Below are 26,897 nucleotides of genomic sequence, written 5' to 3' on the forward strand. Positions count from 1 at the left end.
TAACTAGATAAAACCTTATTGGGTACTTTTCTAGAAGTGCAGTCAACAAGTAAAAAAATCAATAAATACCTAGATAGAATCGATGGTTTAGAGTATTAGAGGTACTACACCGTTCCTAATACTAGGTTTACTTTGTGTGCAACCTGTTCCCAAACAGTTATAAAAGTAACTGGATTAGGAACGTAACGTAATGTGGCGCCATTTGAAATAGACAAGACGAAGACGTGTTGTGTGAATGTGAAAACAAAATGGCGATGGCGATTGGCGATTAATCAACCCCATATTCATGTTCGTCGGCACTACGTTAACGTTTACGTGAAATCTTCTAATTGTTACGTTGTGCTTTCTTCAATAACTCTTTGGGTATGTAAAATGTTTTGTTACATATTTTAGTATAAGTATATTTTGCAAAAGGTTTTGTTGGTTTAACTGTATGGTTAGAATTGTGTTAATGCGGTAGGCCTAGGCCTAGTTTTGTGGTGGCCTTAAGTAGCCTAACTTGTGTTAGGTTATTACACAATAACCTAATACAAGGGGTTCGGCAAACAATTTTTAAATAGTCTACCAAACATAGCTCACACTATTTAGGTTAGGATGTGTGGAATAGTGGGATTAACATCTTGCTAAAACATTAACATCTTGCCTACTTAACTATAAGCTAATTGGTGGCTCTAGATACCTCAATAAGTTACAACCATACCATCTTTTGTAGGCCTATCACAGTCACGCCTTAACCATTTCATCCCCATGACCAACCATGAACATGAACCATTCATTGATACACTGATGCCTATTTCCATATAAGGTTTCTCTTCATTTTACAAAAGCAATAACTTCCTAGCCTAAGTCAGTAACTTAACTTTAGTTATGCATTTTAGGTTAGGCTATTTGTTAAGGAGTTTTTTCATAGATGTGCCTTGGCCTAAGTTAATTTGTGCTCAGTTAAGATATGCCTAGCCTGGGCAGACCAATTAGTTCAAATGCCTGGTTTTTAAGTGCTGGTGGAAATTGTTTAGATTGGGGTGACCAAGCGTTCTATAGTAAGTTATATATCATTGGAAACTAGATTTTTACCTGAAAATAATGGTGCAAAAATTTTTCTGCTGCCACAAAAACTGAATTTACTACGATTTTTTAAAGTTTATTACTGTAATGCATCTTGTCGGCTGGTCTCTGTCGCCATAACTTTACTGTGAATTGACAAAGAGGACAAGGAGGTTTTAGAGGCATTTATATATTCAACTGAGCGTTGATTATGAACTACTTCAGTTCTTATTTAGACATGTGAGGTGGGTAGGTTGGGTGTTATGTGGACTCGTGACTGTATTAAGTGTTTTGAAGTTAGGTTAGATTAGGAAGGTAAAGTTTAGGTTATAATGAATCGAGTTGTTGATTTATATTATCTCCAGACTGTTTATGCACTTTGTTAAAAGTACTACTTACAGAATAAGTTAAATAATAATTTCAAAAATGCGCAGCAGTAGCCTATGCTGATTGTAGCCTATGTTACTTTGTAGCCTATGCTACTTTTGATGATGTGTTTTAATGATGTCTAATCCCGACCTATATTGACCGACGCTGGTTCTGAACCTCGACTTAGCGAAATTCCTGCAAACATAACCTCTATATAACGAACCTCGTTTTAACAAAACCCTTGATATAACGAATATTCAGTTCGGTCCCTTCAGATTCGTTATACTGAGGTTGGACTGTATATACAAATTTGAGCTAATGGTGTTTTTGGGCCTATGGGAACATCAAAATGGAAAAGTAAATTGGTCCCTGGCCTAGGTCTTACCGTGCCACTAAATTTAGGAAAATTTGCTAAAAGCCACCAAATTTATACAAAAAAGTATAGCCTACATGGAATAGAAGATATAGAGCCTACTTCCATGTTCTATTTCATGTACAGTACCGTCCAAATGTTTAAATGGAAAATATATCGACATTATTTTCATAACTTATACAATTTAATAAGTAAAAATCAGAGCGTGGGTTTAAACAAACAGTTGTGGTAGAATCTTTTAGTGAATTTCCCATAAATAGAGAATAAGCTATTCTGTAGTACTCATGGTAAGACCCGGACCCGGGACCGATTTACTTTTACGTATTGAAGTCCATAGAGGCCAAAACACCTTTTGTTCAAATTAATATATATAAATAAATATACAATTGTTTGGATAAAGGGCTACTATTATAAATATTTAAGAAAGCATACTAACATAGTACCCTGAAATTATTTTAAATTTTTTTAACTCTACATGTTTCGACCTTTAGGCCATTTACAAGAGTAACATATTTAACCTCACTTTAAACACAACAAATTGATAAATAAATCAATAATTTCGGGGGTTGAGTTAGTATGCTTTCTTTAATAGGTACCTATATATACCTATATATATATTTATATATGTGTCCGCTAGCGCAATAACTCGAGCAAAAATGATCCGATTTTGATGAGATTTGGTACAAACGTGTAAATCTACATCCATTCGAATGAGTTCGCGAACCAGCTTGATCGGACTATGGGAACGGGTGTTTATGGGGGGTTTTATGAGGTAAAAATTGGTTTTTCCCATTTTTTACCCTAAAAACAAAAATTTAGCAAATTCTTTCCAAACCACATTGTCGAACTTAAAAAAAAAATTGAAGCGTTACCATACGCCTAATGGTTACGGAGAAAATTCTAAAATATAGTAAATTTAAAATTCCCTTGTTATTCTTATCTAGAGAATTGTAAACTGTTGTAGTTTGCTTGTTTATGAACATATTTTGATCAAATTTGGAAAATGCATTTATTTCTTACTAAACTATTGACATTTTACAAAAAAAAAAAAAAAAAAAAAAAAACACCACTTCTTTACCATTGCTGTTCCAGCATAAGTACTCCTTAAACTAATTCTATATAAATAGGGAATAGATGTGATATTTTTAAGGAGACATTTTAGCGTAAATCCAATCAGGTAAATGGAAATTCGCTTAGTCTGCAGGTTTGCTGCAGTTATTTTATTTCCATAATCAACTAGGTAGGCCTACATAAGTAGTTTTAGAATAAATAATCTATTAATTGGAAAGTTAATATGCTAACTATAAATCTATAAATATGCTAAACCTACCATATATGGCAATATTTTACAATATTTACACAACTCAATATTTTAAATAGGTACCGGTAACTATAGTTTAACTAATAGTCACTAATCCCCTGAACTCGTAAGACGACGTTGACGTGACTGTGACCTCGGGAGACAATGATGTTGTCTACATGGCTGTGGTAGACAGTTAGGATTCATCCGCCATTGTGGAAACCACGATAATGTTCACACGACTGCGGGAGATGTTCATGATTTTGCCGCGATCGTGGAAGACGATGATGATGTTCCGTTATTCGGAGTTTTGCCGTGTCCGCAGGAGACAATGACGATGTCTAAACGACCGTGAGAAATATTTTTGACATAATAGAATTACAGAAAGTAAATAAAAGAAACGTCTTATAACACTTAAAACTAGGCTATTTACGCTTATACTGTTACTCACAAGACGGTAAATATACAAAAAAGATGATAAGTGGTGATCAATTTCGATTGGACACTCCAATCATCATCAGACCCAATAAGCGAATGACAAGAATCTTGAATGGCGTCCCTACTTATACCCTACCCTAGCGAAAAAAACATAAGAGAATCATTAAAAAAATACGTAGTGATACGTAGTTGTAATTGGGCCAACTAGACATCACTACGTACTTAGTGATATCATTAGGTAACGTAGTGATGTATGATCATTAGGTAACGTAGTGATGTCTAGTTGGCCCAATTACAACTACGTATCACTAGGTAATGTATGATCATTAGGTAACATAGTGATGTCTAGTTGGCCCAATTACCACTACGTATCACTAGGTAATGTTGAGATATCTTTTGCATAGTGATGTCTAATGATTTTGGCATGGTGGTGACAAATGATGTAATCAAATCTTGTCAGACATCACTTACTTATTGTCTTACTCACCCTAAGATAGTCAAGAAGATAACATGTTGCTCTTAAGTAACCCTTACCATGATCAGTGTCATGTAGGATAACATGTTGACCCTTACACAGACATAAACTTGTGATGATATAGCCTAATGTCCTAAAGTACTAACTTATAATCACTTTTATACTTACATGCTCTAAGGATTAAAAGGTGAAAAGATGTAGGCTATGTCAATACTCAGTCACGAAATAACAACTCATAACATAATTGCAACTGACACAGAACTGTAATAATTTGAGGTTATCTTTCTTGTAGTCTTGATGTTTATGTAGCTTCCATAGTTGTTTCACTAACGTACTCAACTATAACGAACTAGGTGGTTGTCACACATATTAGATCATTGTATTTTTTCCCTCTAATAATTTTGAATCTGATTGCAAATAAATACCAAAATAAATAAACTCGCCGAGGACGGCTACGGTTGCCTTGGATCCTTTCCAGTTCGGAGTCCACCCGTCTTTGACTTGACAGTTGAATTTGAATGTTGTCGTTTGATGGTCTGACTCTACAGTTTGTGCGCATGTAGCGTGCCAAGTCAAGTCCAAATTAGAGACTTAACATATTTTTAGTTAGAATTCATTCCTACTACTGGAACGTCAGTTATTAATAATAATATAATGTTACCTTCTAACGTTCCAAAATGGTGTAGTCTTACGACGCGTTTCGTCAACACAGTGACATCATCAGGTGATCCGCTATCGCTTCGTCTTGAACATTAACACAAAACACATATCACGAACACATAATTACTACATTTAAGGACCGATCGGTATTGTCGTCGCTGTGGCCACAACTCGCGTACGCACATGATTAATTCTGGGCGACGACTGCAGGATGGAGGTTTGTCTGTGGTGTACTTTGCACCATGACGTCATTGCTCTTCTCCAGGTGTATTACGGTGTCGAACAATGCATTTCTTTGAGTGTTAATTTTGTCATTCAGTACGTTGTCTGGTTCACATTGTACTGCTCTATAAATTTCGTAACACTCAAGTGTGGACATTAAATTACTTTTCTTGCACTTGTGTAATATTTGCAAATTGTCTGAGATAGAACTGTAATTATGTCCACTTTGTATAAGATGTTCAGCATAGTTCGATTTTTGGTTGACTGTTTTCTTGGGGAGGTGTTCTTTAAAACGGGTTTTAAATGATCTCCCTGTTTGGCCTATATAGTATTTTGGACAGTCATTGCAGTTTAATTTGTATATCCCACTGCTGTCGAATTTGTCACCAATACTTCCTTTTCTGGGGTTAATGAGATTTTCTAGTTTGTTGGAATTTTTGTAAGTAACTGTATAACCATGTTTTTTAAATATATTGTTGGTTTTGTAGTTCAGCCGATTGTTGTATGTTAGGGTGACGAATTTCTTCTTCTCTTTGGGAGTGTTCAGGGTATGGGATTTTTTCTTTTTCTTAATTATCCTGTCAATTATGTTACTATCATAGCCATTATCTTGTGCGATATATTTTATTAAATTTAATTCCTTGTTGTAGTTCCTGTTGGTCATAGGTATCTGGTTTAGTCTATGTATGAATGAGTTAAAGGCTGCCATTTTATGGGAAACTGGATGGTTGGAAGTTGCGTGTATTGTTTGGCTGGACTGGGTTGGCTTATGAAAAATGCTGAACTGATGCTTGTTTTCGTTTGTATGTATTGTCAAGTCCAAATAATTTATTTTGTTGTCAGATTCAATTTCGTTTTTGAACTTTATTTTTGGGTGAGCGGCGTTGAGATGTTTGGTGAAAAGGTTGATTTGTCTCTGATTTCCTTTAAACAAACATATGGCATCATCAACGTACCGATGGTATTACACTATACATTTCCTGTATTTGTTATTCTGGCTCATAATGTGTTTATTCTCAAAATCATTTAAATATATTTCGGCTAGCACACTTGACAATGGTGATCCCATCGCTAGTCCGTCTTGCTGGATGTAGTATTTGTCATTGAATTTAAAGTAGTTTTGTTTAGTTACTATTTTCGCTAGGTTGCACAGCTCGTTAATTTTAGTAACGCTTAGGCTGTTGTTTTCTGTTAATCTAACTCTTAAAATGTCTATGGATTCGTCTACAGGGATGTTTGTGTACATATCAATCTCAATCCTAGTCACAGCATAAAAAACAGTTTAGAACTTGTGGAAAAGATAAGAGACATACCAATCGCTCCAGGTCAAACTGTCTTATCTCTAGATGTAGACAATATGTACACAAACATCCCTGTAGACGAATCCATAGACATTTTAAGAGTTAGATTAACAGAAAACAACAGCCTAAGCGTTACTAAAATTAACGAGCTGTGCAACCTAGCGAAAATAGTAACTAAACAAAACTACTTTAAATTCAATGACAAATACTACATCCAGCAAGACGGACTAGCGATGGGATCACCATTGTCAAGTGTGCTAGCCGAAATATATTTAAATGATTTTGAGAATAAACACATTATGAGCCAGAATAACAAATACAGGAAATGTATAGTGTAATACCATCGGTACGTTGATGATGCCATATGTTTGTTTAAAGGAAATCAGAGACAAATCAACCTTTTCACCAAACATCTCAACGCCGCTCACCCAAAAATAAAGTTCAAAAACGAAATTGAATCTGACAACAAAATAAATTATTTGGACTTGACAATACATACAAACGAAAACAAGCATCAGTTCAGCATTTTTCATAAGCCAACCCAGTCCAGCCAAACAATACACGCAACTTCCAACCATCCAGTTTCCCATAAAATGGCAGCCTTTAACTCATTCATACATAGACTAAACCAGATACCTATGACCAACAGGAACTACAACAAGGAATTAAATTTAATAAAATATATCGCACAAGATAATGGCTATGATAGTAACATAATTGACAGGATAATTAAGAAAAAGAAAAAATCCCATACCCTGAACACTCCCAAAGAGAAGAAGACATTCGTCACCCTAACATACAACAATCGGCTGAACTACAAAACCAACAATATATTTAAAAAACATGGTTATACAGTTACTTACAAAAATTCCAACAAACTAGAAAATCTCATTAACCCCAGAAAAGGAAGTATTGGTGACAAATTCGACAGCAGTGGGATATACAAATTAAACTGCAATGACTGTCCAAAATACTATATAGGCCAAACAGGGAGATCATTTAAAACCCGTTTTAAAGAACACCTCCCCAAGAAAACAGTCAACCAAAAATCGAACTATGCTGAACATCTTATACAAAGTGGACATAATTACAGTTCTATCTCAGACAATTTGCAAATATTACACAAGTGCAAGAAAAGTAATTTAATGTCCACACTTGAGTGTTACGAAATTTATAGAGCAGTACAATGTGAACCAGACAACGTACTGAATGACAAAATTAACACTCAAAGAAATGCATTGTTCGACACCGTAATACACCTGGAGAAGAGCAATGACGTCATGGTGCAAAGTACACCACAGACAAACCTCCATCCTGCAGTCGTCGCCCAGAATTAATCATGTGCGTACGCGAGTTGTGGCCACAGCGACGACAATACCGATCGGTCCTTAAATGTAGTAATTGTGTGTTCGTGATATGTGTTTTGTGTTAATGTTCAAGACGAAGCGATAGCGGATCACCTGATGATGTCACTGTGTTGACGAAACGCGTCGTAAGACTACACCATTTTGGAACGTTAGAAGGTAACATTATATTATTATATTTTTAGTGTTATATTACTCTTGAAATAAATTAAATTTACGTTGTATTTGTATTTACTAGTAATAATAAATTATTTGCCAACCCTCAGAGTTTTACTTTTAAAATATATTCAACTTTAAAATGCATATGTCCCCTTCTTGAAATTTGTAGTATAGCCTACATTCAGAAAAATACAAAATGCTACAACGCTACAACCTACACTCTACACTGCCTCCCAGACTAAAATAATGATGTTATACTAGGGTTGCTTTCAGAGAGGTGAAAGCCAGTTGAGCGGAACAAACGTGATTTGATATTTGCATAAGTAACTTTATGCAAGTAACTTTAAGTAACTTTTTTTATTTGAAATGTAAAAAAGTCAATAGATGTACTAATGCTGGTTTTATTGTTTAAAATGATAATAATTCAGATTTGTTTTTACTACATCTTGTTATTCAGATACCTCTTCCAAAAGTACATTATGGTAGTTTTGACGAGGAAAATATTATCAGTTTATTTGGTGCAGCACAAATAAACAACTTGATCAATTACCTATAACCTACACTTTACCTTACTAATTTAACCTTACTTCAAAACTTAATGTAGTCACGAATACTCATAAACCCCGACCTATCTTCCCCACATGCCTAAATTAGTGTTCAATCTGCGTTTTATTAATAAGTGTAATAACTTACTGCACCGTCGATGTAATTCAACATAATATAACCTGTGATGTATTATCGGATTAAATATCGATTTCGATTCGGTTCAATATATCGCTTATTAAATCCTGATTTCTAACATTGGCTGTTTCTAATCAACTGGCAACACAAATAGGTCCATGGTTTAAAAACGTTTAAAATAAAAATCTAGAAAGTTCAGAAATACCTTATGATTCTCTTGTTTACATTTTTCTTGTAAACAAAAAACTGTCATATGGCTACTTTAGTCCCATAAGCCTAATGTAAAAATTTGGAAATTTTAAGTTCGTTTTAAATTGCATTAGCATTATCTAATTGAAATTTGTTTGTTTATTAACCATCTCACTATTAGTCTAAGTAATCTTGTTAAGTTTAGCTGAAATGTGTTCTGCCGTTATTGAGTGATGTTGCTTTATTTGTTGCATTGAAGTTGATCCCAAAGAGCTACGCTCGCTTCGCTCGCTCCGCTCAATTACAATTTCCAAGCAGAGATTACTTTCCAATTTTAAAAGATAAATATTTAAAAAAAATATGTAGGTAGTAAATAAAAACTTACAGGACCAGCATTATTGAAAAAGATCCAAAGAAAATCTTGAATTTTCATAGTAATCTTACTTTTTTCCTAGCTCATAAATAAATAAAAATTAACTGAGTTCTTAATTTTAGGTAAAACTATTATAAAAACAATTTTTTTCATGTTTGTCAAAATTAAGTAGCAGATGATCACTAGACACTGATTTGAACTAATATCATTACACCCTTAATTGTATCATTAAGTAACCAAATGATATCAATGGATCACCTAATGATATCAATACTAAAGTCACTAGACAAACAGAGATCACTAGACATCACTTCAAGTTCACTGATGTCTAGTGATTAATGTCACTAGATTCTCTAATGATACCACTTGATATCATTAGACATCTATTGACATCACTATGTATCTAATGATATCAATACAATATGTAGTGATATCATTTAAATGTCTAATGATTTCCTATTGTTCTTTTCACTAAGGTGGCTACCGGAAGCACTTACCATCTTTTTTGTATATTTACCGTCTTTTGAGTAACAGTATAAGCGTAAATATATGTTTTAAGTGTTATAAGACGTTTCTTTTATTTACTTTCCGTAAATTTAATAACACGTACAATGCTGATCAAGAAGTTATAAAAAAGAGGCAGGTTTTGATCAGTAGGAGAAGTGTTGGGGTGCATGAAGTGTGTAAAGGCAGGGGCAAACATGGTGAATAGATCTTATTTCCAATCCTTAAGAAACAGGAGTCTCGGTTTAAGAATTACACAAGAATGTCAACTACAACGTTCAATTACATATTTAGTTTGGTGAAGGATGATTGGTAGAAGCTGACAACTAATTGGAGGAGACCAATTGGTGCAGAAAAGAGACTATTGACTTAAAGCATGTCTGCAGTCGATTGCGCTCCAATACGCTCTGAGAAAAACTAAATAGTTTGTTCCTCGGTTGTACGCTACACTGAAATTTGCTACTAGTATGTCATACCTCATTTCAATGCACGGTTTTGATTTAAAACATGCACTGCGCTACGCTGTCTGTATGTTTTTACACTTTGTCTTAAATTATTTCCAAGTCCCAGTCTTGCCATGAAGCCCACTGTAGCTTATGCCCTATGTGGGAAATTTGCTAAAACACAGCCGACTAAATATAGTAGCCTGTGTCATAAAACTTAGAGTTGAGACATATCATGAGAACTGTAGCTTAAAAAGGTAAACTTTGAATTATTGAGGCTCAGAAACTTATCATTTCATGATATTTACAAGGATTTCAAGGGTATCATGAACAATTTTTGATATTTATCAATGAATTTGAGTTTATAATTGAGGTTCCACTGTAACATTATTATCAGATTTCTTCCTCTTTAAATCTGACATCTAATACCGACTGCCTTATATACATTTATCTGCCAACTACACAGAATATAATTTTCAGGGGCTGGTGAACATCAGTGATAAATATGGCGCTTCCGCCATACCTCTTGGGTCCTACACCATGGATGATGGTGCAACAGCAAGCAGCTCATGCTCAGTTGGCTGCTGCACATGCGCAGGCCCAAGTTGTAGCTCAGGCTCAGGCAGCCCATGCTCATGCTCAGATGCATGCACTGCAACAAGCACAGCAGCCCGTGCCAATGCCTTTGCCTAAACCACCAGAGGTTTTGACAGAGGACAAGCTTCAGGAGAAAGGTAGGTTGAGCTTTACACATTTATCTTCCTACAGTACCGGTAAATAAATTAACTTGAAAGGGTTAGAGGGATATTATCTTTACTAGATGTACCTACTTACTATTAGCCTACTAACATTTTGATCATTGTTTGAGCTAAGTTTTCTAAACTACGTTTTTCATATACAGGCTGTAAAGGTGAACAATGAAAAAGTTATTCCTCAAATTTTGCACCGTAAAAACTCAACATATCTTTTTATAATCTTCTTAACTAGGTTTAATTATATCCTCAAATTACATTTTGAGGCAGAGTTATTTGTAGGTGTGAAGGATATTTATGTTTTTTCCCCACTGTAATATGGTCTAGGCCTAATGAATTATGCTATAATATCAAAATTTCTATCAGAATCATTCTAAGTAAACGTAGTTGTGTCCTTTCACATTCATCTTGTTTAAGATCCTATTACTTACTTACTGCTGTGGCTCTTGGTACCCAAGGAGGTACTTTGCCTCGCTAACACACTGCCTCCAGATTCCACGATCCGTTGCTTCCTCCTCTCTTCTTCCCATTCTTCTCAGATCTCTTCTCACTTGATCTCGCCACCTCAATTTGGGCCTTCCAGGAGGTCTTCTACCCTCGGGGTTGATAGTTAGGGTGTTTTTTCACTAAGGAGCCCTCTTCCTTTCTTAACACATGGCCTGCCCACCTCAATCTTCTACTTCTCACCTCAGCCACAATATCCGGGACCCTGTACATTAACCCTTGCCGACATACCGCCACCGCCCACCACCACCCACCACTGCTCGAGCGAACACCATTACCGCAACGATACGTTGAACAGTCGTAGGTCTCGGTGATGTAGTGGATAGCGCACCGGGCTGATGATTCGGAGGTACCCAGTACGAAACCCACCGGAGGCAATAACTTTTTGACTAAATTTTTTTTTCATTATCAGCGAGTTTGGTTGGTTTGGTTAGGTTATGATAGTTTAATTTTATAATTAAAAAATTATATAGTTGATTTTGAGATATTTATAATTTTATTTTACGAAAAGAACTATTTTTGTTATTAGTAAACCTTCATTTGAAATATTCATTATCAGCAAGTTTGGTTAGGTTACGACAGTTAAATTAATTTAAATTTAACCTACAAGCGACGCGTTTTGACAGCTACAGTGATAGAACTAACAATTTCCCACGAACAGTTCGGCTATGCACGGTATGATGCGTTCTGCACGGCACGGTGGTGGGCGGTGGCGGTCTGACGGTAAGGTCTCGTCCCTGTACAACTCTCTCAACTCCCTGTTGTGCTTTACTCTCCATTATCCATTTTCAAAGGTTGGTCCAAAGATTTTTCTTAGAATTTTGTTTTCGAACACTAGGCTATAAGTCGTTTTTCGGTTATCTTGCTTAGCACCCAATTCTCTGAGCCATATAGTAAGACTGGTCTTATTATAGTTTTGTAAGTTTCATGTGAAAGTAGGCGAGAACTTAATTTGTGGCATGCCGATAAACTTGTGCTGCATTTAATCTTTGTTGAATTTCAGAGTCTTCTTCATTATTATTTGTCAGCATTACTCCTAGGTAAGAGAAATTGTTTACTTTATAAAATTCGTGTCCCTCTATTTCTAAATGATTTTTATTAATTAATTGGGTTGCTCTTCCACACTCTATTATCTTGCTTTTGTCTTCATTGATATTTAAGCCTACTTTTTTAGCGTGGTTTATGAGTTTTAAAACCATAACTTTTAGTTCTTCTTTGTTTATGGCAACAAGTGCCACATCATCTGCAAATGCCAGGATATTTATGTTGGTTCCCATTAGTGATGGGTCGGTACTTAACATTACATGTCGGTTCCACCGGTTCTTAAGAAAAGTACTGGGACCTAGAATCGATGGTGAAATGTCAGTACTGATACCTTCGGTACCAAGTTAATAGGTTATATTTTTATTCACTCATTAAAACAATTTGAATTGTCAACCATGATGATAATTTCACTTAAGGCTATTTGAAAGGGCATATTTATCTTATATTATTATTATTAGTAGGCTATAGGATGATTATTTCAGTGTTAGTTGGTTAAGGGGAGATGCCCACTTTTTAGATTTAATGCATTTTATATGGGTAAACATCGTGTTGCTTAGGTACCATTTAAGAAAGAACCCTTTTAGCTATGCATATCAAATTTTAACTACTTATTTGTATTGACATTTAAGACAAACTGTACTAATTTAAATATGTTCTACCAAAAAAATCATATTTTATCAAAATTTTTAAAATATATAATTTTTTTCACTATTTTACAAATATTAATTAATTTTATTGTTAATGTTTTTTTAAACATAGAAGCAAACTTTTAGTACACTTTGTGGGCCATGATGTCCTAAGTAACAGAAAAAAATTTGAAGTCAGTGGTACTTATAGTAGTCTGGAAAATGGTACCTAAACATTAAAAAACACAGTTTCGGAAAAACTCATTTAAAGTCAAGCCTAGGCCTACCCTATGCCACATTATTCCTCATCACAAACAGCACTATTATTATATACACATATGTTATGAAGAAAGAAAAACAAACAGAAAAAGATTTTTGTTGACTATTTAACCTAGCAACAACATTTATTCAGTGCAACCATTCAACAAAATTAAATTTCTAACATAAATTTAATTGACGCTAATTCAGCCCATTGTGACTAAAACCGAGTGTGTAGTACTATTTATATTATTTTTTATGATTGTTAGACTGTAGTAAATATATTAAAATTATATATTTTCTGAATCAGGAAAAGATGAAGAATTTTTCAATGCAATAAACAAAAAATTAATTTTTTGACCGAAAAACTGGGCATCTCCCCTTAAGTTGTCGTCACTATCGTCAGCTGATAGAGTGGTGCAATCATCGACACAACTTGCTCCACCATCTTCAAGCAGAAGACAGAAGGCAAACTTAATAAAGACTGGATCAAATAAATGGTTTATTTTTACTCAACAAAATTACACTAGCTTAAAACCATTCTTTCCTTATCTGATGTTGATTATTGGTAACATTTACAATAGTTACAAGTCACAAGATTATTTTATTTAATTCATAGAGTACTTTATTTGACTTTGTTTTGTATGAACTATGGAAATATAGAAGCAACATAAACAGTGCTGAATGTACGACTCGAACCTCAAACTCAGTCAAGTTCACTCTTAGAATTGTTAGTCTCAGTCCAGTGCAGTCAGTGGCTGAATTAATATTTATTTTTATTTCCAATGGTTAAATGTTGGGGTACTCATGAGTCATGATTTCGACGAATCATATTGCATTCGATCTGTAACCACCGTGACAAATGGCAACACTGCACATTGCGCAAGACTACTATTTCAAATTTCAAGATAACGGGTAAAATTTATTCATTGATGGATGAGACTACATGACAAACAGCCAAGCCTTCATTCAGCAAACCAAAAGGGGCTTTTATTTGTTATTGTTCGTATGTTTGGTGGTTCGTGCTTAATTTTGTTTTTGTCTCTCTTTCTCAAAACGTCAAACGAGGTGAGAGAGTTTAAAATTTAGTTTAACTTTGTCCAACGTCTGTCTAGTTTCTTCGGAATTTTTGTATGTCCCCATTCTAGGCCTTAGAGGCCTTTGTTTTTGTCGGATTTCTTAAATAAAATTTATATGTTGATGTGAATAATTAATCTGGTTTTGTCTGTAAATAATAACATTCTTGTAATAAACTAATCCACTTTTACTTATTATTGACAGATAAAACAAGATTAATTATTCATATCAACATATAAATTTTATTTAAGAAATCCAACAAAAACAAAGGCCTAGGCCTACCTTAAGTTGTTGTTTTTATATACTAATTTGTGATAAGTTCTTGATAATGGCTTCCCAAGTTTGGAAGTACGGTATTTGATTAAAACTTGATGAAGCAAACAACAGATTTGCGAAATAATAATCTCTAGAGGTGGGGTCTAAAAGCACTTTTAACCTAAACCCACAATACCGGTACAGGCACTAGGCCTACAAAAAACCATCACAGTCACCAAACTAAGTATTGTTAAATCTTTTTTTTCAACAAACCTCCACCTTAAACTGTAACCTCAAATGAATATGTACTTAGGCCTATTTTCTAAAAAGTTTAGTTCAAAAGGTCCTTTCCATAACTACTTTTGTTTCTATGTTTCCATTAATAATGGAGCCTAAAATTAACTTAATGGTAGGTACAAAATGACTCAAAATTATTTCCTTCAAAATATTTAGCTATAACTTAACAGACAGTTCCTTAGTTTAACAAATTTTCAGAGCCCCTTTTATTTCCAAGGTTAGTAGCCTATGTTAAATGTATTGGTTTAACAGTGGAGTCATATCAACATTTAGGTATATATTTAACACTTCTGGTATGGAATATTTGGTTTTGATTTGAATGTGTTTGGCTGTCAAAGTGTTGTTTTTACAAATAGAAGTTTTATTTTCTTAATACCTTAATATAACTGACCTAAACTTATGAAAAAACCAGTTTTAAGAGTTAAACATTAAAAAAGGGACATTATTTTGTTTTTAAAATAAAACAATTAAGTAGCCTAATTTAAAATTAGGTATCGATGGTACCAGAACCAAAATTCGATTTTGAAAAATTGGTACCGACCCATCACTAGTTCCCATAGTAATTCCAGCTTCTAGTTTTTTATTTGTTGTAGAGAATCTTCCAAAGCTAGGTTGAATAGCAATGGGGACAAACTATCTTCTTGTCTTGCACATGTATTCATATCAAAATCCTCTGAGACTTCTCCATTGACTTTTAATTTTGACTTTTATCCTTGCATTTAGATCACGATACAGTTAATTTTGATAGGTTTATTAACTTTTTAGGTAGCCTATTCCATACTTTTTTATTACTTTCCAGTAGTGATGGGCGGATCCAAGAAAATGTCGGTACCGGATCCGCATCCGGATCTTGAAAGATACACACTGTCTAGCTAGAACATTAACACGAAAAACTAGAGGTGTGCAGATATCCGAAAAATCGGGTCGGTTTCGGGTTGGAAAGATACATGCCATTGCCATATATGTTATTTACATCAAACGACAAACACTAAGACATGGTCATTGGCCATGCCATATAAGTTATTTGCATCAAAAGACAAACACTGAGTCATGGCCTTCCCATATAAGTTATATGCATCAAAAGACAAACACTGATACATGACCTTGCCATATAAGTTATTTGCATCAAAAGACAAACACTGAGTCATGGCCTTGCCATATAAGTTATTTGCACCAAGAGAAAAACACCGAGACATGGCCTTGGCATATAAGTTATTTCCATCAAGAGACAAACACTGAGACATGGCGTTGCCATATAAGTTATTTGCATCAAAAGACAAACACTGAGACATGATCTTGCCATATATGTTATTTGCATCCTAAGACAAACACTGAGACATGGCCTTGCCATATAAGTTATTTGCATCATGAGACAAACTCTGAGACATGGCCTTGCCATATAAGTTATTTGCATCAACAAACGTTCGGGGAAAAAACGGTCTTGTACATGGATTCAGACAGCTTTGTGCTAGTAAAAATTTCGGGAAAAAATCGGGGTTGTACAGTGATACAGACAGCTTTGTGTTAGTAAAAAAATCGGGGTTGTACAGTGATACAGACTCCTTTGTGTTAGGAAAAAAATCGGGGTTGTACAGTGGGGGATGCGGAATACTATCCCCCGGAAAACTACCCCCCCAGGTGAAACGTGACGTCACAAAATCTGCTAACTAACCAATATGGAAGCCGTGTCCGCGACTGGAATACTACCCCCCCTAGTCAAATCATGCTATGTAATTTTAATTTTAATTCGAGTAATTCCGTCGGATAATAGAAAAGGCATGTGGTGAATATAAAACAGATTTTCGAAATGTTATAGCAAGTTTGGTTGGTTAGGTTAGGTTAGATTAGAACTGTTTGACAACTAAATTTAAGTGTCCGTGACTGGAAAACTGCCCCCCCGGTCTCTGACGTCAATATGACGTAGGAACCTGCTTGGGGGGGTAGTTTTCCGGGGGGCAGTCATCCGGCGACCCGTACAGTGCTACAGACAGCTTTGTGTTAGGAAAAAAATCGGGGTTGTACAGTGATACAGACTCCTTCGTGTTAGTAAACAAATCGGGGTTGTACAGTGATACAGACTCCTTCGTATTAGTAAAAAAATCGGGGTTGTACAGTGATACAGATAGCTTTGTGTTAGTAAACAAATCGGGGGAAAATCGGTCTCTTACATGGATACAGACAGCTTTGTGTTAGGAAAAAATTGGATCCATCAAAACCGGATCCAGTCCAAGATCCGGAATTTTTTGGATCCGATCGGGTGCCGGTTCTAGCTCGGATCCGGCAGATGCGGTAGTCCGATATCCAGATTCGACCATCACTACTTTCCAGAGTTTTCTCCTAGTGATCGAGTGGTATGCTTTGGAGAAGTCAATAAAAAGGCAGAAAAAGGATTTATTGAATTCATAATATTTTGCAATGCCTCTTTCAATATAAAAATTTGGTCAGTTGTTGATCTTCTTCTTGTGAAGCCGGCTTCATCCCATGATATTTTATGTATATTCCTCTAGTCTTTTTGTAAAATCTTTGATAGTACTTTGTAGGTGCAGTTGAGGAGGGAAATGCCTCTGTAATTGGTGCATTCTTTTTTGTCTCCTTTCTTGTGAATAGGAATGATCACTGCTTCCTTCCACTCATTTGGAATCAGTTTGTTGTCCCAAACATCAAGGTTCAGTTTGTGGATCTCTCTTGCCAGTTCTGTGCCTCCTGCTTTGATTACTTCCGATGGAATAGAGTCCTCCCCTGGGGCTTTATTATTTTTTAATTCCTCGATTGACGTTTCTACTTCTTGAATTGTTGGGTATGGGACCATTGGATCTACATTTTGGTGTACGCTTCCTCTTCTTTTTCTTGTTCAGACTGTCTTACATTAAAAAAAAATTTTAAATGTTCCTGCCATACTTTTAGTCCTTCTTTGCTCAGTACCGCCAGTTGTCCTGATTTGTTTTTAATCCCATATGGCATTGGACTGTATCCCTTTAAAAAAAATCTTATTGATCGGTAGAAGTCTCCACTGTTTGCTGTCCTGTCCTGTACAGCTTTCTCTAAGATTCTGTTCTGATACCCATTCTCTCTTTTACCTCCGAAGTACTTTTACTGTCTCTCTTGAGAATTTTTATAGTCTTCTCTATATCTTTCTTGTTTCTTATTGAGCCAGTCCTCTTTTGCTTTCTCCTTTGTGAGACATTAGCTTTACATTCTTTGTCGAACCATGGTTTTTTGTTCTTCCTTTCCCTTTTCCCACAAAATTCTTTTGCACAGTTTTGCAGGGTCTCTTTAATGTTCTTCCAAACCTTCTCAATTCTATTTACCTCTTGAGTATTCTTGAACAAGGTTGTTTAATGCCTGGAAACGGTTAGACAGTTTGAGCTGAAAATATTTCTTTACTCTTTCTTCTCCTAGCTTTTCAAAATTAATATTTTTTGCAGTTTTCTGTTTTGTTAGTTTCTCTATCTTAATTCTCTGTCGTATATTGACTAGAATTAGTGGTATGACCCACATTCTGCGTTCCTTATGCTACGTACATTGGTGATATGACTGGAATGTCTGAGATCTATTAGAACATGATCTATTTGGTTGTTAGTTTTTCAGGGCTGTGCGAATAGTTTGAAAAACGAATCGAATCCGAATCTTTTTAGAGATTCGATTTGGATTCGAGAACGAATCTACTGTTTCTAACTGGATTCGGATTCGGAATCGATATTCAAATTTACTGGTAAGAGATCCGGGTTCGGATTCGATATTCGAATTTCTTGGAAATAGATCCGAGTTGGGATTTGATATTCAAATTTACTAGATTCTGATTGAATATAATTTTCAATATAATTTTTTAGACACTAAAAAACTACTTGTGCACTCCGATTTGCTGTTGACTGGTTCATGTTAGGAACCTGACCAACTTGGTGTTAGGCTTTAGGCACATTAGTGTAGGTCGCATTTGAACCCTATCTTGGCTATCAGTAAACTTAACCTCACAGTGTTAGTTGTTACTTGTAATAGTAATGCAGACATAGGCTTGTGTGGAGGATTAACACTAAGGAGTATAATAGGCTGGGCCTATGTTTTAGAATACACAAATTGGTAGTCCATCACTTTTAGCGAGTAACTTAGGCCTAGGTGGTATGCCTAACATATGCCCAATTTTTTAGTTTCAAAACTTCTAATAGGTAGGCCTAAATTTTATAACTTTTTTATTTGGCCCATTTCAAGAATTTTTTTAAGCAATTCCCTAAGTTATTTCAGCCCCAGAAAATGTGGTCTAAAAATGTGAAAATTGGTACTGCTGACTTTCCTCGGATTTGGATTCGACTCTGAACAGGTCCGAATATTCGGATTCGATAACAGCTTTAAATTTCAAATTCGGATTCGATCCAGGTTCGATAATGGCTGTAAATTTGAGATTCGGATTCGACCCAGATTCGACTCGGGATTAATTAAAATATTCGGATTCGATCCGGATTCGATAAAATCTGTACAGCTATGATTCGGATTCGGATTCGAACCAAAATTTCTGGATTCGCACAGCCCTGTAGTTTTTCCACTTAGTGGTGTCCATGTTACTTTGTGCATGTCTTTTCTTGGAAAAGATGTAGGCCTACTCATTACCTTCATGTTTATGGCTACCGAGAGACTCAAAAGTCTCACTCCATTATCATTGCTGTTTGAATTAAGGCTATGTGATCCTGCAACATTTTGCCATATTTGTTCTTTGCCAATTTTTGCGTTTAAATCACCCATCCCCATCGTTATCTTAGTACCTTAAGTATCTTAGCGTTACCTTAATATCATATTCCGCATCTTCAGTAGGCGCATAAACACACATTACAGATATATTCTTAAATTTACCCTTAATCCTAATAATACATAATTTTTCATCTTTGGCTTCAAAATATATCACAGCACCCTGTTTACAGCAAAACCTACTCCTCCTGGTAACTTCCATCTTTATTGCCACTATAGTAAACAATGTAATCTTTGGAATTTAGCTTTCATGCCAATGGCCATCTTGTTTCTTGCAGGGTCACTAGATCCATCTCATATTTACTAAGTTCTTCTGATAGAATATCTATGGCTCCAGGCGCTGCTAGTGTTCTGACATTCCACGTGCCGAGTCTCAAAGTCCTAGAGGGTAGCCGAAGTTCATTCTGTGTAATCCGTCCTGTGTCCGAGGCATGGTGTTTGTTTGTCATAACGTGGTCATTTTCCGAGGTGAGTTGTTGGCCCGACGCTAAACCCCCACATGCCCTTGGATGACCGGGTTCGGGTTCTCTGATTTCGCCTACCTTATCAGTGCTAAGCCCACCGAAAAGGCGTTCCCCCCCCCCCCTGCACTACGGGGAAATAACACAGTCGCCCTTGCCAATACCGTTGCTTCATCACCACTGGGGCTAGTAGTTTAGGTGCATCTGCGGTGGTATTAGCCTTCAGCAGGGGTTTAAGAACCTATTGCCCAGGTAAATGTTATGTTTGATTCTAAAACACTTTGCTTTGTGACTTTTATAGCTCAGAAATGGCAACAACTACAATCAAAGCGCTTTGCGGATAAGAGAAAGTTTGGGTTTGTGGATGCCCAGAAGGAGGACATGCCCCCGGAACATATAAGGAAAATCATAAGAGACCATGGAGATATGAGCAGTCGCAAGTACAGACACGACAAGAGAGTTTATCTAGGGTAAGTGATGTCTAAATGCAAACATATAAAAAAGAAATATTTATAAAAATCCCCAGTATCCTATTTCTTTGTTAGAATTTCATTTTTGTAAGTTACTGAATTGCAATCTTAACACCACAGTGGATAATTATTTTATTTCTAGGGCACTCAAGTACATGCCACATGCAGTTATGAAGCTGCTGGAGAATATGCCTATGCCTTGGGAACAAATAAGAGACGTGAAAGCTCTCTATCACATTACCGGAGCCATCACATTCGTCAATGAGATACCTTGGGTCATTGAGCCTGTGTATATTGCACAGTGGGGGTGAGTTACAGTTAGTTAGAAGACGCATGTTATTGTAGGCCAAATAAAACAAATGGTTTATAGAGAACAGTTACATTATATTAAATAGTTTTTTTGGAAGATAATGCACTTGGCTTAGGTATAGGCCTACATTAAGGAATATTAAGCACTTGGCTTAGGCATAGGCCTACATTAAGGAATATTAAGCACTTGGCTTAGGCATAGGCCTACATTAAGGAAAGACAAAGCACTTGGCTTAAGCAGGAAACCCACTAGTCCGACGCTCTCCGACACGGCACCTTCCGATGCCTTCCGCACTTTTTAAGGCACACATTGGTCCGATGGGCGCCGTCAGTAACCGACAAGAAATTAGATATTTCAGGCTTTTTTGTAAACTTTTTGGCTGCTAGAGTAGTAAAAGAGGTAATTATTTGTCCATCCAATGGTTCTTTGTTTGCATAATATTTTTTTATAATAGTTGGTCCACAAATTAAGAACCAATCACCACTCAAATCCATAGAACTTGCATCAATGAAAGCATCAGAATATGTTCAGGCAGCTTTTTTTATAACGTACTGTATAAAGAACGTTCATCAATACTCATATCACACACAAAGCTAGACAGTGACTAATCTAGGTCTGGTGCACGCAGAGTGGAGAAATGTCGGATCCTACATCCGACAACAATGCCCCAGAGAGCAATGTTGTCGGAAGGTGTCGTGTCGGACTAGTGGGTTACAGTCCATTTAAAGTCATGCAAAGTAATTTTGTCGGAAGGTGTCTGTCGGACCAGTGGGTTTCCTGCTTTAAGCGTAGGCAAGAAAGAAGGAAGAAGGAATGGATAGGCCTACACAACTAACTTATCTTAGAAAAGTGTTCCAGGCACTTATAAGAAGAAATAAATTAAAACTTAAGTGGTACTTCATCCTTCTGAAGAAGCCCATTCTAAGGGCCAGATATCAGGTTATTGTGTTGTGAACTTTTTTGTGTACTTTTAACTACCTGCTTTTCTTAGGTAAATTAGTTGTGTACCTATCCATTCCTGCCTCCTTAATGTACACAGATATTAAATATAAATGGTGTCAGTGTGAATAGATATTTACAACAAAATAATATTTATCAACTTTACTTACTGCTGTGGCCACTGGTACCCTAAATGGTACTTGGCACGAGACGTTACCGACAGACCACCACCGCGCCATGCAGAACGCATCATACCGTGTATAGCCGAACTGTTTGTGGGAAATTGTTATCTCTATCACTGTCGCTGTCAAAACGTATCGTTTGTAGGTTAAATTTAAATTAATTTAACTGTCATAACCTAACCAAACTAACCAAACTTGCTGATAATGAAAATATCAAATGAAGGTTTACTAATAACAAAAATAGTTCTGTTCATAAAATAAAATTATAAATGTCTCAAAATCAAGTATATAATTATAAAATTAAACTATTATAACCTAACCATACCAACTTGCTGATGATGAAAAAAATAAAATCAAAAAGTTTAATGCCTCCGGTGGGTTTCGAACCGGCTGCCTTTGATTTATCAACCCGGATAGTGCACTATCCACTACACCACCGAGACCGATGGCTGTTTAACGTATCGTTGCGGTAATGGTGTTCGCTCAAGCGGTGATGGGTGGTGGTGGGCGGTGGCGGTCTGTCGGGAAGGGTGTCTGTACTTGGCTTCCAAAACACACTGCCTCCATACATCTCTGCATTTTGCGTCCTCCTTCCTTCTTCCCAGATCTCTTATGTCCTTTTCTACTTTGTCCCACCATCTCAATTTCGGTCTAACAAGGGGTCTTCTTCCTTCTGGGTTGTTCTCCAGTATTTTCTTCGGAAAAGAGTTGTCTTTTTTTCTTATGATATCATCCTTCTACTTCGTACCTCAGTAACAATATCCAGTTCCCAATTATTATGCTTTAATCTCCATTGTCCATCCTGAAAAAATCGGCCCGTACACTTTTCTCAATATTTTGTTTTCAAGTATGCTACTATAACTTTTTTTAAGTTTTTTTTTTTTACTTAAGGCTAAACATCCCTGAAAAAGTTGTCTTTCTGGCCCAATAGATAGCAGCACCTCTGCGGCAAATTTGTACCACTTATTATTTCCGTATTTATTATCAGATTTTTTTAATTGTAAACGGTTTTGTAAATGAAATTAATAAGACATTTACGCTATGTTGCTAATGTTTTTTAAAATTTATTAAAAAAAAAAGTTTTATAAAGAATTTTTTTTGCTGTAACAATTTTTTTTTAATCACAGGTAGTCATTTTGTAAAGAGAAATTTTAAAAGAATTTGCGGTTTTCAGATATTAATTCGGCCAAATGGTCGTATCGGAATTGTTTTTTAAAGAAATTATCATTATTTCTCTCGCGCTCCGGTCCCCTCCTCCGTCCTAATTAGTTTCCGTCCTAGTTTAATTTTCGGATTATTTAATCAGTAATATATAAAAATTGAATACTTGTGTCAGGCAATTAATATTACAGTAATCATAAATGTTATTTCTTTAACTGAGAATGCTCATTCCGATGACTAAAATAGCGAGCTGTGTTAGCGCTAAAACAGCATTGCGAGAGTTGGCGCAAAACACTCTCGCACTCTAATTTTTGCGTTTTCTGTCTGGACTCCAAAATGTTAGCTTATGCTATGAAAAAGATAAAACATTAGTGAAATATTTTTTTAGCAAACCATCATGAATTTTTAAAGCTTTACGTTATTAACGTATCAATGTTTTGTGGCCTGTGCATTTATTTACTTACTAGCTGTTTGCCCGTTCTAAGTAGGGCCTTCGAGAATCTTGTAGTAAGATGAAACCTTATATTCAGAACAGGAGTTGGTTTGCATATTTAGTGTGCATTTTTCCAGATACGGTGGCAAAACTATTACTATATAGGAATACATATAAACCTTCGCAAATACAATATCTGACAGTTTCAAAGCCAAAACGAATGCTTCGCAATTAAATGTCACCCGATCGTGTTAGTCCATATTTTATATCTAACTAGCTGGCCCGACAGACGTCGTCCTGTCCTATTGTGGTTTTATGTCACATGCTCGTTCATTTTCAAGATGAGCTCGTTCGCATGGCTCAATCACGTCCTGGTTGAAGTTCGTTCGCTACGCTCACTCACCTTTAGGTTGGAGCTCGTTCGCTGCGCTCACTTGCCTTCAGGTTAGCTCGTTCGCTACGCTAACTCGCCTCCAGGTTGAAGTTCGTTCGCTACGCTCACTTACCTTTTGGTTGCAAATTAGCTGTTCTCATAAATCAAAAATAAATATAGTGCTGCACCCTGTTGGTAAACCTATTAACTTTTTAATGCTATTGAACATCACAGAATCAAATTGTTTAGTTGCACCAGCTGTTAAGATTCTTTAATTCCATTTAAATATGAGTACTCATAAGGTTAACATGGGAAACTCCAGAGCCACTGGGGCGGAGCCCTATTGACGGATCTGCACCAAACTTCACACAAACCATCCTTGAATAATACTTAATAATGCCTGAAAGTTTCATTACAATCTGTCGAGCGGTTTTGGAGTCCATAAAGGACAAACATACAAATATACAAACATACAAATATACAAACATACATTGGATTTTATATATATAGATGATACAAGGAATTGCTTTATAGATCTATGAGGCATAGCCCTAAGGTAGGCCTGTAATTGAAAGTTACTTTTCACACAGGTTAAAAGTATTTAAAATACTACCTCAACCTCACTATTGCACACTTTATTCGGGTTGAAATTTTCATTAACAAAGGTGCTCTTTTCTCTTCCACGAAACACTGAGAAATAATGTTAACCAAAAACTGCATGATTCCAAGCAATGTACAGACAAAACTGTAATTTTATTTATATATTTGCCAACGGATTTACACCAATTTTACAGTTTGATTAGGCCTAAATACGATTATCATCAAATTAAAAATTTGATGACACTATCAAAACTTTTAAATAATTATTTTGTTTGCAATTTGCTTTGGTTAAAGCGTAGCAAAACCCTTAATTCAATTCTGTATTTGTTCGTGTATAGTATAGTATGGAAGCGCAGGAAACCGTCATCCACCGGTGTACAAGCAACACCCCAGCCTTGTTGTGGGGGGGAGGGGTAGCAAAAGTGAGTGTGACCTTGGAATGAGTCACAGCGGCCCTGTCCTGCACCTGCTTCATGTCTCTCTCGCGTTTGTTATAATTACTGTAAATGTTTGAACAACGATACTGACTAAACCAGCCAAGCAATTTTAAAAATTTAAAAAGGAAAATTAATGAAAAATTATTGTCATTAAAATGACTACCTGCAATTTTCATTTTTCATTTTGTAACACAATTATTTTATTATAATTTTTTTAACCAGCAACTTAATTCAAATTTATCTTCAATGGCGTGAATTGTTATCTTATCCAGTTCACAAATCAGTTTTCAAAATGAAAATCGGATGAAAATTCCACCAATAAACACCAACACAAAATGACTCCATTTTGGTGCTGCGACGTGGTGGTAGAATTTGGAACTAAACATGGGATGTTTAGCCTTAAAATCCAATTCTTTGATCCATACAGCAGAACTGGTCTTATGATTGTCTTGTATACCATTCTGAGTTTGTGAGGTGACGCTATTTTCCTAATCTAGTTACGTTTCACCATAATAAACTGTCAGCTCTGAGTCTAAGACGTGAATTATGTGTCTTAACAACATTTGCTTTGAGGAAAAACAAATGCATGAACAATGTAGAATCGTCATAACTTTGTTTTCAATTACGTATTAGGTGTATTTTTACTTAGTATTAAAAGCTGAGGTCGAACTTCGAGCTTTTTCAAAATACCTGGAGCTGAGCCGAATAATGGAAAGTTTGACTAATAAGCTTGAAGGCTTGAGCACTCGCACACCCCTACCTTTAATTAATTGAGCTTAATGCCCTTAGGATTTAAGGGTTTATTTAAGAGTGAAAACTTTCACATGAAGACCTTTCATTTAAGTATGCAGTTGATAGGTATGTAGCTTACGGTTTATTCTAAAGTTTAAAATCCTTATTAGCTTTATATATAGTTCTAAAAACTAAAAGTACATTTTGTAGGTTTCAGGAAACCTACATAACAACGTTAAAATAGGAAGTTAAGGGTTACGTTTATCGTACATATTAAAATCGCACTACAAGCTAAAAACGCAGCAAAACTAGCTTATGCCTATTCCTGTTATTGTAAAACAATAAAAACAGCTCATTTCACAGCTGTTTTTATTTGTGTTTATTTTTGGGGGGGGGGGGGTTTGAGCAGTAAGTAAATTGTAAACAAACACTTAGCGTATGTAATTGCTAGAGGTGGGCCGATACCGATACTCAATACCAAAATACTCGATACCAGAGGTATCGTCAATACTCGATTCTTGCCTTTTGTGGGTTCGATACCGATACTGACACTGGACCACTCAATGCTACGAATCGGTGCAGATTAAGTCAGTTCAGAGCGGGTAAATTCAAATTGCCATTGCCGTTACGAATCCTAGCTGTTTGCCTACTTAGTTAAATATACTCGCAACTCGGGTCGAGTAGTAGAGGTTATGCCGATTTCATTGATATTTGACAAGTAAATAACAAGAAAGGAAAATGTTTGAGTTTTATTTAATCCCTTAACCACTTTTAATATTGAACAATAACAACAAATAATAATAACAATTTAAAATTAATTTTTGAATCAAACTGTCCCATTGTTACTAAATTAAACAATAAAGACAATATCAAGCAAGCATCTCAACATAGCTCTAAGTGGTACACTGATCGCCTCCAAAGGATAAGAATAATGCTTCTCATATATAAGGACAAGTCTCACTTGAGTGAACAAAATAGATTAAATTATTTAAGACTGAGAAAAATTTATAGACATGAAATAAAATTGTCTAAGCGCAAGGTTAATGATGAGTACATTGCAAATTCAAAAAATAAAGTTAGGGCTGCTTGGAATGTAATAAAGAATGAAATCAATGATTCTAAGATGGAAAATTCTGTTCCAGTTGATATAAATGTTTTAAATTATAGTTTTGTAAATTCTGCTTGTTTACCACTGAATAATAACGGTTCACTTAACAGACAAAGTGCAAGGGACCCTATTGCTCTACTCTCAGCTTCAAGAAAGGTTGATACTAAATTCCAATGGTCACCAATCTCCCAATTAAATATTATAGAGTCCATTAATAGACTAAGTAGTTCTAAGGCTGAAGACTAT

General features: G+C 35.7%; 1 protein-coding gene across 1 annotated transcript in view; it reads left to right on the forward strand.

Annotated features, from left to right (window-relative positions):
- Positions 1-243: 243 nt before the first annotated feature.
- LOC128990226 (pre-mRNA-processing-splicing factor 8) overlaps positions 244-26,897 on the forward strand; it is a 132,564-nt gene continuing 105,910 nt past the window's right edge. Inside the window, exons 1-4 of the mRNA XM_054412566.1 lie at positions 244-363; positions 10,376-10,629; positions 20,208-20,376; positions 20,519-20,683. Coding sequence (XP_054268541.1) covers positions 10,401-10,629; positions 20,208-20,376; positions 20,519-20,683 — 563 coding nt within the window. The 5' untranslated portion in view covers positions 244-363; positions 10,376-10,400. The remainder of the gene's footprint in view (positions 364-10,375; positions 10,630-20,207; positions 20,377-20,518; positions 20,684-26,897) is intronic.

This window comes from Macrosteles quadrilineatus, unplaced genomic scaffold (genome assembly GCF_028750875.1).
Source record: "Macrosteles quadrilineatus isolate MER2022 unplaced genomic scaffold, UCM_ALF_1.0 Scaffold_1__1_contigs__length_201487025, whole genome shotgun sequence".
In the NCBI taxonomy this organism is placed as follows: Eukaryota; Metazoa; Arthropoda; class Insecta; order Hemiptera; family Cicadellidae; genus Macrosteles; species Macrosteles quadrilineatus.